Source organism: Chiroxiphia lanceolata, chromosome 3 (genome assembly GCF_009829145.1).
Source record: "Chiroxiphia lanceolata isolate bChiLan1 chromosome 3, bChiLan1.pri, whole genome shotgun sequence".
In the NCBI taxonomy this organism is placed as follows: domain Eukaryota; kingdom Metazoa; phylum Chordata; class Aves; order Passeriformes; family Pipridae; genus Chiroxiphia; species Chiroxiphia lanceolata.
The window spans coordinates 113509338-113525040 of NC_045639.1; the positions used below are offsets into that span (position 1 = coordinate 113509338).

At 43.1% G+C, this 15703-nt stretch overlaps 1 protein-coding gene across 9 annotated transcripts in view; it reads right to left on the reverse strand.

Moving 5' to 3' along the window:
- Nucleotides 1-15703, reverse strand: part of PKHD1 (PKHD1 ciliary IPT domain containing fibrocystin/polyductin) — a 258573-nt gene that overhangs the window by 209234 nt on the left and 33636 nt on the right. For all 9 annotated transcript variants that reach the window (XR_004356231.1, XR_004356232.1, XM_032683659.1 and 6 more), the window contains 8 exons: nucleotides 14390-14495; nucleotides 13189-13467; nucleotides 9663-9793; nucleotides 8995-9130; nucleotides 5797-5992; nucleotides 4239-4306; nucleotides 649-2262; nucleotides 365-508 (listed from right to left, as the gene is read on the reverse strand). Coding sequence is in view for 7 of the 9 variants with exons in the window: in XM_032683659.1 (XP_032539550.1) it covers nucleotides 365-508; nucleotides 649-2262; nucleotides 4239-4306; nucleotides 5797-5992; nucleotides 8995-9130; nucleotides 9663-9793; nucleotides 13189-13467; nucleotides 14390-14495 (2674 nt within the window). In the remaining 2 variants the exon portion in view is untranslated. The remainder of the gene's footprint in view (nucleotides 1-364; nucleotides 509-648; nucleotides 2263-4238; nucleotides 4307-5796; nucleotides 5993-8994; nucleotides 9131-9662; nucleotides 9794-13188; nucleotides 13468-14389; nucleotides 14496-15703) is intronic.

Sequence of the window (15703 nt, forward strand, 5' to 3'; positions counted from 1 at the left end):
ACAAGGAAACCTTGCTGTTGTGCATATCTCATGCACACTCACAAAGTACATATCACCACAGGCACATGGTGGATCTAGTGCATTGTCCGTGGCCATTGACACAAAAACTCACCCTGACACCATCTATCTTCAGCCCAAGATCAAAAAACAGAAGTCACAGAATCGTGGACTAATTAAAGTTGGAAAAGACCTCCAAGATCATCAAGTCCAAACTTCATCAACACTGTGTTGACTTCCCTCCTTTCTCTAGGGCTACTTTCTGTTCTCCTGGGATGAGACACACTGGTACCCCCCCTTTTGGGCCAAGCTAGTGTTTTAGGGGGTATATTTTTAACCCAATGACAGGTTTTGTGCTTTAACTGACCATGTAAGCGTGGGGCAAGGCAGCTCAGCTCAGTCACGGTCATCTCGGCCAAAGGTTCACAGTTGGTGCCACAGACTGTGACCAAAGTCTTCCCGGGGGAAAACCCACTTCCATGCAGGTAAACTGCTCCTCCGCTCAAGCCACCTTGGGAAAGGACAGAAAAGGGGATTTCAGAGAGAGCCTGACAGGCTATGAATTATTTTTTTTTTAATTCATATTTTTTTGCTTTCATGACAAAAAAGCCTGTCACTGCAGTCCCTCACACAGCACCCTCCATGACTTACCCCAGTTGTGACTCACAGCTGTCACTGTCAGCTGAGAGGTGAACGTCAGGTTGGAGGAAGCCCAGCCCCTGGGGATATCCAGGCCCAGCACAGGATATTCACCCACAGGGAGCGGAGGAGCTGAGCACTGCAACATAGAGCCAGTGATGGTGACACCACTACAAACAAAGTCTCCAATAAACACATGCAGGGTGTCCCTCTCTGTGACCCATGACACTGTCATGGTTAGAAGGAGACCAGTTGCAACAAGTGAAAGGAAAGCTGGGGTAAACTCCTCACTGTAACTTATTGTTCCAAGGTAATAGAAATGTTCATCCACTTTCAGACTCAGAGCTCTGGTGCCGTTACCCGGAGGCACCGTGCACTGGAGAGTGGCACAGGTGACACTGAGGACGTGGCAGGGGTGGTGATCTATGAGAACAGAAGTTGTTCTCTGCCCTTTCAGTGCTGAGCCCACCAAGGTGAGCAGACCTCCCCCGTTGGTGCTGAAGTTTTGTGGGTAGAACCGATCCACGCGGGGCAGGATGGAGAGGACCCTCGATGCCTCCCTAAAGCAAGCATTCCCACTTTTCCTGTTGGATAGGGAAATGCTGTGCTCCCCTGGGGCAAGGCAGGCTGTCTGGCACTCGATGATGGTCTCGTTCCAGAAAGTCACCTTGCAGACATTGTGGCTGTTCACATGTACCAGGGGGCTGTCGCTTGGCCAGGCCAGCCTCTGTCCTTTGATTGTCACATAGGTGAGTGTCCCATTAGTCTTCCAGGTCACCAAATGTACCAGAGGGGTCCACTGCTCATGGAGGTGGAGTGTACAGTCCCCAAGGCACACACTGCTGACCCCGTTGACAGTCACTGTGACACTGAGAGCTCGGGATGCCTCAGTCAGCCCCTGAGAATGCAAAGGATGTGACACTGGAGGGACAACACAACTAATGGTATTGTAATCAGACTTGTGGATCTCACAGGAATAATTACTCTCCAGGCTGACCTGTACCAAATTCCTCCTGGATTTTAAAGCAATGCCAGATATAGTGAGCAACATCCCACCGCAGGCTGATCCTTTTGCTGGGAATATGGAGGTTATCTTTGGAGTTATGGTAAGGACCTGCTGCCTTGCTGTCACGTGAGCGTATCCCAGCTGCCTGTGGACAACCTGGATGGGGAAAGTCCCAGGTTCCAGGCTGTTCAGTGGCAAAGAGCACTGATAAAACATTGCAGACTTGTTGCCACGTTGAAACTCAAGTTGACATTCACTGTGTCCAAGCTTAGCCACAGATCCAGTGATGTTTATCCCCTGGATGTTCAAGAGTAGGCTGCTGTCTGTGGTTTCTGTTTCAACAACAGTAACAAGGGGAGTCAAAGCTCTTTGGTAGTTAAAGGTGGTGGTCCTTTTGGCCAAGAGAGCGTACTGAAGTGATCTGCTGCTGATGACAACGTTTACTCTGACAGAGATGTCTTGTGAATCTTCATCAGACAAATTAGCAGCTGGTGGGGTCAGGCACCAAATTATCTCTTCTTCCAAGTGAGTAACTGCACAGGTTTGATTGCTCATTGAAACAGAAACCAGGGTAGGATTTTGGCTAAAGCCCACCCCAGAGATTGTGAGCAGTGTTCCACCTAGGAGTAAAACAAAATAAGGAAGAAGGACATTATTGGCAGGAAAGGAATTAATGACTGTCTGTGAACAACCACAAACCATGATCTTTAAGGACCCTTCCAACCCAGACCATTCTATGATAAAGCTGATAAGCATGATTGTCTTAACCAGGGTGAATGGAAGAAGAAGTAAAGTTCTTTTTTTATTTGGATAGGACAGTTAGAGATGATAAGCAACTGTACATCAGGATAATCCTACGTGGACAAGAGGCTGAGGTAACAGGTAGCCAGGGACCCTTGTGGTAGTAAATGACAGTAAAGAGCCACTACACATCTTGAGAAAGCTGCTGTGAAAGGACCCCAGAGAGTAAACTGAGACTGAACTCTTCATGGAATGGGACTGTCCATACAAGTAGATGAGAAGATGGTTTGGTCCTGCTGCCTACAGGGAAGCAGAACATAGGAATGACTATTTTCAAACTCAGGCAGAGTTCCACATTTCATACAATCACACAATGGTTTGGGATGGAAGGACCCTAAAGCTCATCTTGTTCCAACCCCTTGCCATGGGCATGGTCACCTTCCACTATCCCAGGTTGCTCCAAGCCCTGTCCAACCTGACCTTGAACACTTCCAGGGATGAGGCAGCCACAGCTTCTCTGGACAACCTGTGCCAGGGCTTCACCACCTTCACAGTAAAGAGTCCACCTGAAGCCTCTCTCCCTCTTCCTTTCATTATTGGTACTCCCACTGCTTTACCTTACTTTAACCTCTTTATCCATTAAGCCCATTCCCTTCCTTTTCCCATGATCTGCCTGTAAAATATTGGTTTATGATGGGATTCTTTCTGAGTGAGCTCAAATCCTTAATCCAGATACCCACACTCGTGTTAGAGACAACAAAAGACTAGAGGTAAAGGGGGGAGGACTGGTGCTTTTTGCAGCAATGAGATTCTAATTCAGCTTAAGCCATTCATAAAGGCACAACCAAAAAGTTAATCAGTTCTTATTTAATTTTCAATTTACCATTAAATATGAAAAGAAGGGTACAGCTTCTATTATTTTTTTTAGTATGTCTTAATCTTCAAAACTTATAGGATTTGCTCTCCAAACTCTATCCATTCTCTCATCTTTCAAGGTTTGAGCACTTCACAAAGTATTGAACTAATAACGTAGCACAAAGCCTCTGAATTTTTGTGTCTTTAAATGTGTTGTGAGCCTGGGAGAGCAATCTGTGGAGGACCTGAGGTTGTAGCATAAGAATTTCTCTGTCTTCTATAAAAGTATTTCTAAAGGCTCATGTAAAATTCACTACAGGGATTCAACTCTCCCCCACCACCAGCCAAATGACAAAATAAATCAACCACCCCAAATCTGCTTTTTAAGATTTAAAGTAAAATTTTTTTTTTTAATTCAGTGATGTTTTGCTCTCAAACACACTTAAATTATTTCCAGTGTCTAAAAGCTTGGAACAGGATTAATAAATATTTCACTTTTGATTAAAATTAACATTTAAAAAGGGCTTTTTTTTTTTTTTCAACTCAACAAAAATGAACATCCCCTTTGAGATCACTTGAAATTATTGTTTGCTTCAAACCACAGTTTTACCCTGCTTTCCACCTAACTTTCACATGGAAAACCTTGAAAGATGAGGGTGAAATGACTGAAAGAAACAGCACAGATGAGCCAGGTGTGGGCGTGCTTTGTTTTCCCAACGGGAACATGCAAGGATATATGAACAAACACTTGGGGAAATTGGATTCAAAGCACAGGGAGCCCTGAGCCAACCAACCAGATTGAGGGATGCTCACTACAATCCCACATTTCCAGACTGCTGCTGTCTGCCTGTTGATGTCTGCATAATAAAGGGTCACAGATTCAAAGCACCCTCATTTAAACTGATGTGAAACTGGATGCACTTTCCAGTCCTGCAGGAAAACTGTGCCCTTGATCCCTTTAACCTCCATAAGTGGCTGCAGATGTATCAACACTGTTTACCCAGAAAGGAGCCGCAACACGGCTCCACACTGAAGATCTCAGAGAGGTACTGGATTAACAGCTCAGTCCTGCAAAACACAAGAAACATAGAAAGGATTTAGGGGGCATTTTTACATTTTTCTCTCCTGCTACACTGCTATCCTTTCTAACAGCTCTTTCTAGCTTGGAAAGTCAAACACTCACCTGTCACATCACCTTGGTTTAATGCCACAAGCGACAAGACCACCCCACACTCCAAATTTTTCCATGTGGTTTAAAATCATAGAATGGTTTAGGTTGGCAGGGACCTTAAAGATCATCTCATTCCAACCCTCCTACCGTGGGCAAAGACACATTTGAGCTACATCTGTCACAAACATGCTCTTATCAATTGGCAACCTGTGGGTCAAATTTAGTCCACAAGGTGCAAGTGAATTGCCCATCAAAAGAAAAACCTATCAGGAATTAGGGGTTTTTTTGGCAAACAGATCCCACTGTAGCTACACCCCCAGCAGGAGATGCAAGTGCATTGAAGAGACATCCCTGTTGCCTTCTCTCCTCACTTCCTCCCACCAGACAGTAGAGTAACTAACTGAAACAAGAGGAAACCCAGATATCAGCTCCTGAAGCCCCTCAAATAAAGGTGTAGCTCTCTTTCTGTCTCATCTACATCTATTTTTCCTCCTCACCATCCTCCTTTCAAAAACACCCCCTTCCCTAAAAAGATCCACTAGAGAAGGAGACCTTCCCAATCCCGCAATCCAGCCCACCAGAGATCAGACTTGTCTCCTGGGATGATCCATCTCTCTCCACTCAATCCCTGGAGAGAAGAAATGAGGGGGCTTCTAAGAGACTCCAGCACCAGGTGGGATAAATCCCTGTGTGTCATCACACCAACCACAGATTTTCTCCTGAAGTTCATTAATGCTACAAGCAGCTTAGGTTGGTTTGGAAACAATAAAACCAGCTAATTTCTCCTAATATCATTGTTTCAGGATCATTCCTGGCAGCTGCCATGGATGAGGGTTAAAACTGTGCTGCTTGTGAATGCATTCTTACATCCTCATTTCAGGTTGGTTTTCTCCCCACATTTTAATTCAGTTATATTACATTTATCTAGGCATGAACTTGAAGTGTCACCTTAAAAGATGGAAATAGCATCATTTAAAAATTCTCCAAACAAAGCATTTTTTTATTGTTCAAACTAGCTTTTGTTTTTCTGATGAAAAGTGTTTCTTTTCTTCTGCTGTTTTCCTACAGCAGGATTTATCTGCATTTGACCTGAATCCATGAATACCTTTGATTGCCTGAATATGCATTTTTCATCAAATCAACTGTTTTTTTCTAAAATGTTTCTCTCCTGCCTCCTACTGATCCAAGGGGAGTTAATTGAGTAGCATTAGCAGTTTGCTGACTTGGGTTCCACAGATCAATAAATGCCTTGATAATTATTCATAATTTTATACCACACTGCAGAATTCACCGTTAGGTGTTTGTGAAAAACTCTTCCCTTCCTTTTCAGATTAACCCTAAAACACCAAATGGGATGGAGAATGAAGTTTATAAGGAAAATACTCACCTGTTTGAAGCAATAATGATACCATTGATGGTGACAGAAATATTGTGCCACCCTGCAGCCAGGGCTGGAAGTGTCACATTAACACCATGGTCTGTCTGCTCCTGGATCTGTGGCCACGAGTCTCCAATTTGGACCTTGACATCCAAACCTCGGTAGGCGGCAAACTGGGATATCCCAATCTGAAGCTCCTCCCCTCCTGCAGAGGAAAGAATGGATGAAACAATTTCAGTTTTTCTGGCAGTGGTTATTTTGTCACATGAGACCATTGCCTGGGGAAGAGCACAGAGTCCCATCATGCCAGGACAGGTCCAGTCATGTCCATCAGCCCAAGACCAAAAGTGTGATGGTTCTGTATCCTACTGAATCCCTCATGGATAAGGTCACCAGGTATCAGAGTTGTCTTGAGATCTCAACCCACTGAACTTGGCTATGACCCTCTACACTCACTCTCATCCTCCATATTCAGGATAGATCTATGGCCCTTTGTCATAAATCTCTATCCTATAAATATCTGAACTGCATAAAAGCCAAATCCTGTCTTTTTAAAACTGACATAAACTGCAGCTGAAGAGTTCTGGTTTTTTTCCCAAATCCTTGACAAGTTATCTGGATCACATTTTTAAGCCCTATGGAGATGATCTAACTTTAACAGGAGCCTCCCACAGTAAAACGAAAATTTCTTTGGGTACCTAAAGTCAGATGGTCACATATGTGCCTGTTGGGGTTTAACCCCAGCCAGCAACTCAGCCTCTCATAATTGTTCACTCCCTCATCCAGAGTGGGATGGAGGAGAGAACTGGAAGAGTAAAAGGGAGAAGGCTCATAGGTAAAGACAGTTTTATAGGAAAAGCAAAAGCCATATTTGCAAAGCAAAACAAGGAATTCATTCATCAGCCACTTCCCATGGGCAGGCAGGTGTTCAGCCATCCCCAGGAAAGCCAGAATCCAGCACACATAACCATTACTTGGGAAGTCAAACACCAAAAACCTGAACATTCCCCTCTTCCTTCTTCTTTCCCCGGGTGTTATTGCTAAGTATGATGTCATATGGTCTGGAATATTCCTTGGGTGAGCTGAGGGCAGGTGTTCTGTCTGTATTCCCTTACCAACTCCTTATGCACCCCCAGCTCACTCACTGGTGGGGTGGGATGTGGAGTAGAAAAGGCCTAGACTTTGTATTAAGCCCTGATCAGCAATGATGAAACATCCCTGCGTAAGCAACACCATTTTCAGCACAAAGCCAAACCCATATTCACGTACTAGCTACCGTGAAGAAAAAAAACAGCTCAGCTTCAAAGCACCTTGTTTTCAGGAAACATGGCTCTCTCTCTCGCAGTTAAACTCTGTTTTGAGCCACACTGTATTCAGATGAAAGGGGATACTTTACTTATCTGTGCACAGTGCAGTAATAGAAAAGAACAAGGGCAGTGAAGAAGGGAATTTCATAACCTAAATTCCTCCTGAAATAGGTTTAAAAAATTTGGGTGGTATCCATCAGTCCTAACAGAGCCGTTTTCACTGATAGCTGTATCTGTGGTCAGTTGAGAGAAACAGAGCCTTTATGGTGTTATTCACTTTGTTGTAAATAAGATACACAAAAGAGCTGTGGTGAATCCCAGCAAAGAACTCTTATTTCTCTTCACTGACTATTCAAGACGTCTAAACAACAAGCACAGAGGTGTGTTTAGGAGGTGAATCTCACCCTCCTGTCTCCCCTGAAGGGGTGAAGGGATGAAGGAGGGAGGACAGAGCCTCCTGATTAAGCAGAAGAACCTGTACGAAGCTCCCTTCATCTACCTGCTCTTCTAAGCAGATCTTGAAGCCAGTACTTTTCAATTCTGCTTGCACAAAGAGTCAAATAAAGTTTTAAAGCCTGTAAAGTTGAGTATGTTAATAACGTGAACTCTTTGTACTCCTGGTCAATTGTCAGCTTAATCCCAGATGCCTGGAAGGCATTGGTCTAATTTATTTATTCTTTTTATTCTATGGGAGGAAAATTATATTAAAAGACAAAGCCATGGAGGTTCTGAATAGGAGATTGAACTCAGTCCCAGCACTACTCACGAGACTCTATAACATTAAGGAATTCCTTGCACCTGGAATGCCTGCGGCGAGAAAAACCTCCCCTTGGTGCTGTGGCATCGGAATAATATTCAAGTGATAAAGGACATTTTCTCTTATTTATGCATCCTGGAGTAATAGAAAATGACAAGGGCGTTTGGGGAAAGGAACAGAAACACTGGGATTGCACAGAAAGTGCGTTTTGGCACTCGTAGTCACCTAACTCCATAAATCTCCACCGAGTCCAACCAAACTTGGGAGCTGGGGGGGGCTTTAAGGTGTGCACTGGAGAGGTTGAACAAAGAGAAGAAAAAAAAGCAGATTATTATATCCTTGGAGGAATGGGAGCGGGAAACAGGAATATTTCTGTCTTTCTCCCATCTTCCTTCCTCTTTCTCTCAGATACTGAGAAACCGGTGTCTGGTTGCCACATAGAAATGTGCTAAACTTCTTCCTAAAAGACTCGTCTGTAAGTGGACATCATTTGGCATTAATGCTTTCTATTCCCAACACCCAGACAAAATCCTGGGGGGAAAAAAAAAGGAGGGAAATGAGCAAAAAAAATTCAACTCCAAATAGAAACTTTCAAAAGACAAGAACGATCAACACTCTACAACATCTATTTGGGATTTTGTTCCCACAAAGTCCATGAAGACTATGCTCATATTCTAAAGCAACAGTTTACAAAGTCAAACTGGAAGGAACAGTTTGGATTGGAAATGAGGTCTAGAAAGACAAGCATTGCCTATCTTCTGCTTTCAACAGCCTAAAATACATGTGATGCTCCTTACGGTCAACCCTTTGGGATCCTGGACACGGACACTCTGTAGGGCTCATTTATCTCGTCATGGCTGAACCTATTACCAAGGATGAGTGGGTGGGCAAATTTCAGAGCAGAGTTAGAGAAACATGATGCAAAAGGAACACTGTAACACATCTAACATCCTGTGGACATCATCCATACTGACCTAGGACAAGCAACTCATTCCCTCACGTATGTTGGAGTAAAACCAGTCAAACCAAAAAAACAGTGTGTCAGATCAAACTTCATAGACCTATATTCCCTCTGCCCCGCCACCATCAACAATAACAACACTTCTCCAGATGGCTCTTAATATATATCTTCAGCCTTTTCACCTGCTATGCCACTTCTGTTCCTGCTCAGGGACACAACAGCAGGGTTTAAGGAAGGATCATATCGAAACAAGTTGGTTACTGTTGTTGACTGGTACCCAGAAATTAATGTCACGTGGGCAGCAGTATCTTCTGTGCCCTAGAAAGAGAAATGAAGAAAATGTCAGGTATAAGAATGTACTAATTTTTAAAAAAAATAAAAATTACTATTTTCCTGCATCTCTCATACTTAACAAGTCAGGCACATAGCACTGATGAAACTTATATCTAAGACTCTACTTAAATGTGTACATTTATACTGACTTTAAAGAAACATCTGTGGAGAGTTAGAAACCTTGAAACAATCCCAGACTATGTAGATTGGGATTTGCTATATCCATATTAGTAAATTAAACTAGTAAATAAAATCCAGGACTGTACAGTTTTTAATTTGCAAGATCCTTACTAAATTAAAGAGTTGTTTGTTGTTTCACTGGTTTTCATAAATCACCTATTAATCTATGTTTAATTAAGCCAGTCTATTCTGTAGATGGAGTGCACAGCAAATTGTCCCACAGCCAAGACTTGGCTTGTGGGCTACAGTTTGCCCTTTCCCTAGTGTAGCTCAGGCCAGGAAGACATAGAAAGGCCTGTAAGTTCTTGACTGTTCCCCAAAAAATGTGGTTTCTTACCCGAGAAGGAACTTTACATTCAATTCTGGTTGAATTTCTGCCATCCTCCAAAACTGGGCAAGGCTGAGAGCCAAACAACACCACATTTACCCCTTCCAGATTGGTCCCCCTGAGAGCCACTCTCAGTCCTCCTGAAAAACACAATTATTCCATAAAATCCAATACATAGAATATTTTTATATGCAAAGGATTCTTTGTTTATAGATGACTACAAAAACACAGTCTCTCAGTTGATCTGATGATGATCTGCTCCATCTTGCTGTGCCTGGTTTCCTCTCTTTCACCAGAGATCCTTCTTACCTATTATTTGGATATTTCTCCTGGATACAGGAGGGCTGGGTTTGTTTCTCGGGTTATTTTTTAATGACATACTTATTTAAACCAGCAGGCTCTGGCCTGTGATCTCTCTCTTAGACAGATCCCCAGCCCAAGAATGAAACAGGGAAGGAAGGAAGAAGCACTAAGAATGGAAAATGAGCTTAACACAGCAGGTGCTTTCACAGTTCAAACAGCTGCCAGGCACCCTGCTGTCCAAAAAGCCTGTGGCCTGTGTCTAGGAAACTTAGGTTAGAAAGGGGACTTGGCAGAACTTGAGACTTAGAGCTGTGAGGAAAGTCACGGAGGGCTTGATTCCGTGAAGTACTAAAGCAAACTCAGCTCTCCCTCATGCCAGAGCTGAGCCTCCTCCATCACATGCGGGATCATGCCCCACACAAGTCAGACTTGTGCTTGATCTTTCTTCAACATCCTATTTCAGTGTAAATAGTAGAGGCACCCCTTTGCTTTTCTAGGCAATCAGAAGATTCAACGATACTTCAAAGAGAAACAGGAAAGGGAGCATGAGCAGACATTAATGAAAATTCTAATATGGACTTTGTTCTTTTACATGGTTCAGAGGTAAATTTAAAAATAAAAGGAATTTTGCCTGAAACTTACAGCTGTTTGCTCTAGTCCTCAACACTGGAGAGTTTTAGAACTGTGGCTGGACAGACTGCTGGACAGGAACTTTATTAATGCAGTGCTTATTTGTATTTATTAGCATGGCTATGTTACAAACCAAGTGAGCTTTTATGATTCTTTTCACATGTGATGTAAACAATCTTCTACACTAAAATAATTGTGTATTGATGGTAAAGTCCTTCGTACATTTTCCCCAAAGTATCTTTTCCTGTTAATTCTTTAAACCACCAGAGAATTATAGTAGTTTAATCTTCTAGATTTTCTCTGGCTGGCAGCAAAACCAGGCAAACAACAGCAATTGGATATGTTAACAGTAAGCTCCTGCTATCCACTGGAACATGGGAGTATCTTTAGAAAGGCATTCCATGCTTTTAATATTAGGTCATGGGGATCTCCCAGTATGGCACTACTGACACCAGGGTTATTTTGACACGAGGGAGCTGATGCAGCAAAGTACAAGCTGCTTCTTGCCTTCCCGTTCTGTAACATTAAATTTGCAGAGTCAGAAAGAGCAAGAAGTGAAAACTGAAGCCACTTGTCTAATGAGAGACTTGTCAGATAAGGAGCTTCAGATTTAGAGTGCAAAATCCATGTGTGTTGTGTAAAGACTGATGCTCTTGTTTTGGTATCTACATTATATCCATGTGCAGTGAAATACTGCCTATGTGCACTTTATGATGAAATTGAAGAGAAGTATTTTAAATGGAAGAAATTAAAAACACAGATGGAAGCTGTAATTCTTTCCAATTATAAACATTCCAGGCACATGTAATGTAAGATAACATTATACTTGCTTTCTTTTTAATGAGTGACAGATCACTGTAATTGGGAGAAGAACTGGATTACCAGCAAAGGAAATGGGAAGCAAGGCCCAAGCACTAAAGTTTGCCATTTCTGGAATTATTTTAGAGTTTTTTGGAGACGCTTGATTTCTGTGGGCTTGGGTTTTCTATGAATCAAGAGTCTTAACCTTAGTGTATTATGTGACCCTCTCATTAGGGGAAAAAATGTAATAAGAGGGTTACAATAGCTTCCTTCCCATGCCACCCCCAAAAAAAACAAAGAAAAGAAAGAGGTGGACATAACTTGTAGTTTAGGAACACTACTTTATTCCAAGTCCATCCAATGGTTCATCCATGGAGAGGTTTACAGACCATCACTCCCTTTCTCTGCCTGCTGGTTCAGTTCTCCAAGCCATGTGGCTTCCTGCTGTACCTAGGCCAGCCTTCCTGCTTTCAGGGGTGTTTGTTACCATAATCTCAAATCATCACAATTATGAAATGCCAAGATTTCCAGGAAAAAAAAAAAATCTGGGTAACCTTTACTCTCAGAGTAGATGTTGTTTGTAGATACATTCCTTAGTTCTTGAAAAGAAGTGATAAGCTGAGATTGCCCTTACTGCACAGCCCAGGTGTGGCAAGAGTGTTTTCCACGTTTCTCGTTGACCTGAGGAGACCCTTCCCTCTCCCAAAAAAGGGGAAAGGTTGGTTATTTGCAGAATTTGTTATGGCTTAGATACAGTTGTCTGGGCACCTTGCTTGAACTTCCATCTGTCTCACATACAGGGCACATGAGAGAGTTGTATGTTCCCTTGTCCCCAGAGTCCTGTGGGAAATCTTTCCACCTCTTGTCTTCAAGTATGGACTATATCACCCTTTATTTCCTTTTCTGTTTCAAGGACAGGAGAGGTAAGGGGAATGGAAGGAGACTCAGTTTAGCTTGAGCTTCTCTAGGTTTCTCAGTTTTGTATCTAAACACAAATGTGTTTTCCATTTTATTACTCAGTGTATGAATTTGCTCCAATGGGACTGGGATGAACTAAAGTACAACCATTTCACAGTTATAGAATTAAGGGATCATTTAGGTTAGAAAAGACCTCTTAAGATTGAATCCAACCATTAACTCAGTTAACTGTTAACTGCTGTTAATTCAGCACTGCCAAACTCACCACTTAACCATGTCCCTAAGTTACACATCTACATGTCTTCCAAATTCCTCCAGGGATGGTGACTCCATCACTACCCTGGGCAGGTTGTTACAATGGTTGACAATCCTTTCAGTGCAGAAATTTTTCCTAATACTTGATCTGATTAGGCCAGATTAATTCAAATACTGCAAAGCTACAGATGTGGTAGGATGAATATGAAACACTAACACACACCTGATTTGTTGGAATGAATATACGTGCACTCGAAATTACAATTCCCAAACAAAACTAGTTGGGAAATTGGTTGCCTCCACAAAGAACAAAGGGAAGTGTGTCACTCTTTAAGTAACTTTCCCCACACAGTGTGTACAGCCATAATATGTCTTTTTCATCACAGAATATGTTGACTTGGTTGGAACCCACTAGATTCTAAATCTTAGAGTCTAAATCTTAGCCCTGCACAGGACCATCCCCAAGAGTCACACCATGTGCCTGAGAGTATCATCCAAAAGCTTATTGTGCTCTGGCAGGTTTGGTGAAGACCTGGGCAGTGAAAATACAGAAGAACCAAACACATCATGGAAAAGAAGTGGCAGAAAGCAGATGGTCCCTCAGAGCTGCTCTGGCGTTCAAACCTACCGATCTCTGAAGTCGTAGGAGGTTCGATGGCGACCAGCTTTGGCTCCACTCTCAGGAGGATCCCTTCTCCTGTGCTGCCATTGAGTGCAAATCCGTAAGGCCTCACCAGTAGTGCCAGCTGGTAGATTCCCACTGGCAGCCTCTCCACCTGGCAAACCACTTGGGTTTCATTCAACATCGTGATGTGGCAGGTCGTGCTGTTCACCTCCACCTGCAGTGCTGGTTTCTCCCCAGTGAAGCCATCTCCCCTGATAACCACTGTGGCCAGGGGTCCATCATCTGAAGAGACACAATCAACAAGATAACTCATGAATTTTGGTGTAGCAATGCCCTGGATTTACTTCCAACCAACAGTTAAAAGTTTTTACCAGCTTCATCAGGACATCCTAAAAACTGCACCGCTGGTGTTGTCTCATTGCCCACATAATGCCAATTCCTGCCTGTCCCTGTCCAGCTATTACATTTTTTTCTTAAATTTTTGCTAAAAATTACTTGAGCCAAGAGCTACTTTTGCTTTAAGCACCAAACCTGCCACCATTTGTCTCCCCTTCATGTCTTTACCACAGAATTGCAGAACAATTAAGGTTGTAAAAGACCTCTCAGACCAGTAAGTCCAACTGTTAATTCAGCACCTCTGAGTTCACCACTAAACCATGTCCCCAAATGCCACATCCACACACCTTTTGAACACTCCCAGGGAGGGTGCCTCCACCACTCCCCTGAGCAGGTTGTTCCAGTGCTTGATCAACCTTTCAATGAAGACATTTTTCCTGATATACAATCTAAACCTCTTCTAATGCAACTTGAGACCATCTCCTCTTATCCTATTGCTTATTAATTGGAAGAAGAGACCGACCCACACCTGACTTCAACCTCCTGTCAGGGAATTGTAGAGAGCCATAGGTCTCCCCTGACCCTTCTTTTCTCCAGGCTGAACACCCCTGGATCCCTGACCTGTTCCTCATCAAACTTGTTCTCCAGACCCTTCCCAAGCTCCATTGCCCTACTCTGGACACGCTTGTACACACTTAACATGTCTGGAAATGGAGTTGATCAGAAGCAACCCATTAAAATTGCAGTTTTCATAAAAGCAGAAATTTCCAAAAGAATACACAGGCATGTGAAACCATCATCTGACAGATCTTTTTCACAGAACAATGGGGGTTTTTTGCCATTTTGTTCAGACACAAAGCCCCATTACCTGACAAATACTCCACATCACTGACTGTGGGTGTCAATTCCTGACTGAACTGGAAAGAGCATGAGTCAGAACAGTTTGAAAGGACATCATTCACTACCACCACCACCTGGAGAAAGAGAAGAGAGTTACCTTAAACCTGTGAAGGAAACAGAGTTGTTTTCTAGAGCCACAACTACCTGATAGATGCTGGTAACCACACCGGGCTGCCGAGAGCACTCAGCCGAGCACAGTCAGACAGCTGCAGCCTCATTACAAATTTAATTGCAAAGCTTATTAGGGCTCATCCAAGGCAAAGCAGATCACAGCTTTGGACACTGTATCATCAGCCTTTCTCAATGTCTGCCGGATTTTATCTCCCATGTTTCTGGGACCTCACAACTCCTGTTCTTCTAGTTATCCGTTGAAGACCCAGCTCGCCTTTCCCCAGTTCTTCCCGCTTTGACTTAGGAACAAGTTTATTATGTTTAAAGCACTCTGCAAGACTAGTTAAAATGAATCCCACAATGTGGGACATGTAACCCTCAACTCAATTTTATTTTTTGCCTCTGAAGGAAGAAAGCTGGGCTGTGATCTTGATTACCTAAAAGAGATATCAAGAGATATCTCTCCTGAGGCCTTGATATCTCAGAAGAGTCAACTAGCAAAGTATAGGGCATAGGAGAACCCCTCTTTATCTCTTCCAGGTATTAAGGGTGTGCCAAGAGAGTACACCAATGCCTACAAAAAGCAAAAACAGACTGTCTCAAAGAAATGCAAAGAGCACAGAGTACTCTGCTTGAATAGGGAAACAATTAGAGGGATATTTTTATGGTTGTGCTAGCAGCAATACAGAATAAAGTTTCAAAAATTACAAGGATATCTGTTTGCTGCTGCTGGTCTTGTTTCACTCGGGCTATTTGAGGGTATGTCTGCAGCACAGATGGAAAAGATATCAAAGGTGGCTGAGTCACTGGATGAAGAGAGATCCTCATGTCTGGGAAACAGGCTCACCAAAAAAGCAGGATGATCTGGCCCCAGACGCTGCACTTTGGACTTCAAGCACATCCAGCATCACCCTGTTGTCCCTACAGTGCCTGTCAGCCTTTGCTGGAAGCAGAGCCAGCAATACCCACTGTTCTACAACATCTGAGAGCAGAGCTGGGAACACATTTGTCCATCCAGCAGGCCAGAATGGTTACTCACTCAGCCAGGAAACCCTCCTTACTCTCTTCTCACACTTGAAGACCTGAGATCCACAGATGCTGAGGGACTTGCCTAACTCACAGATGAGTACCACAACCACCAGCTCATTTGTTTTGCCCATCAGTGTAACAG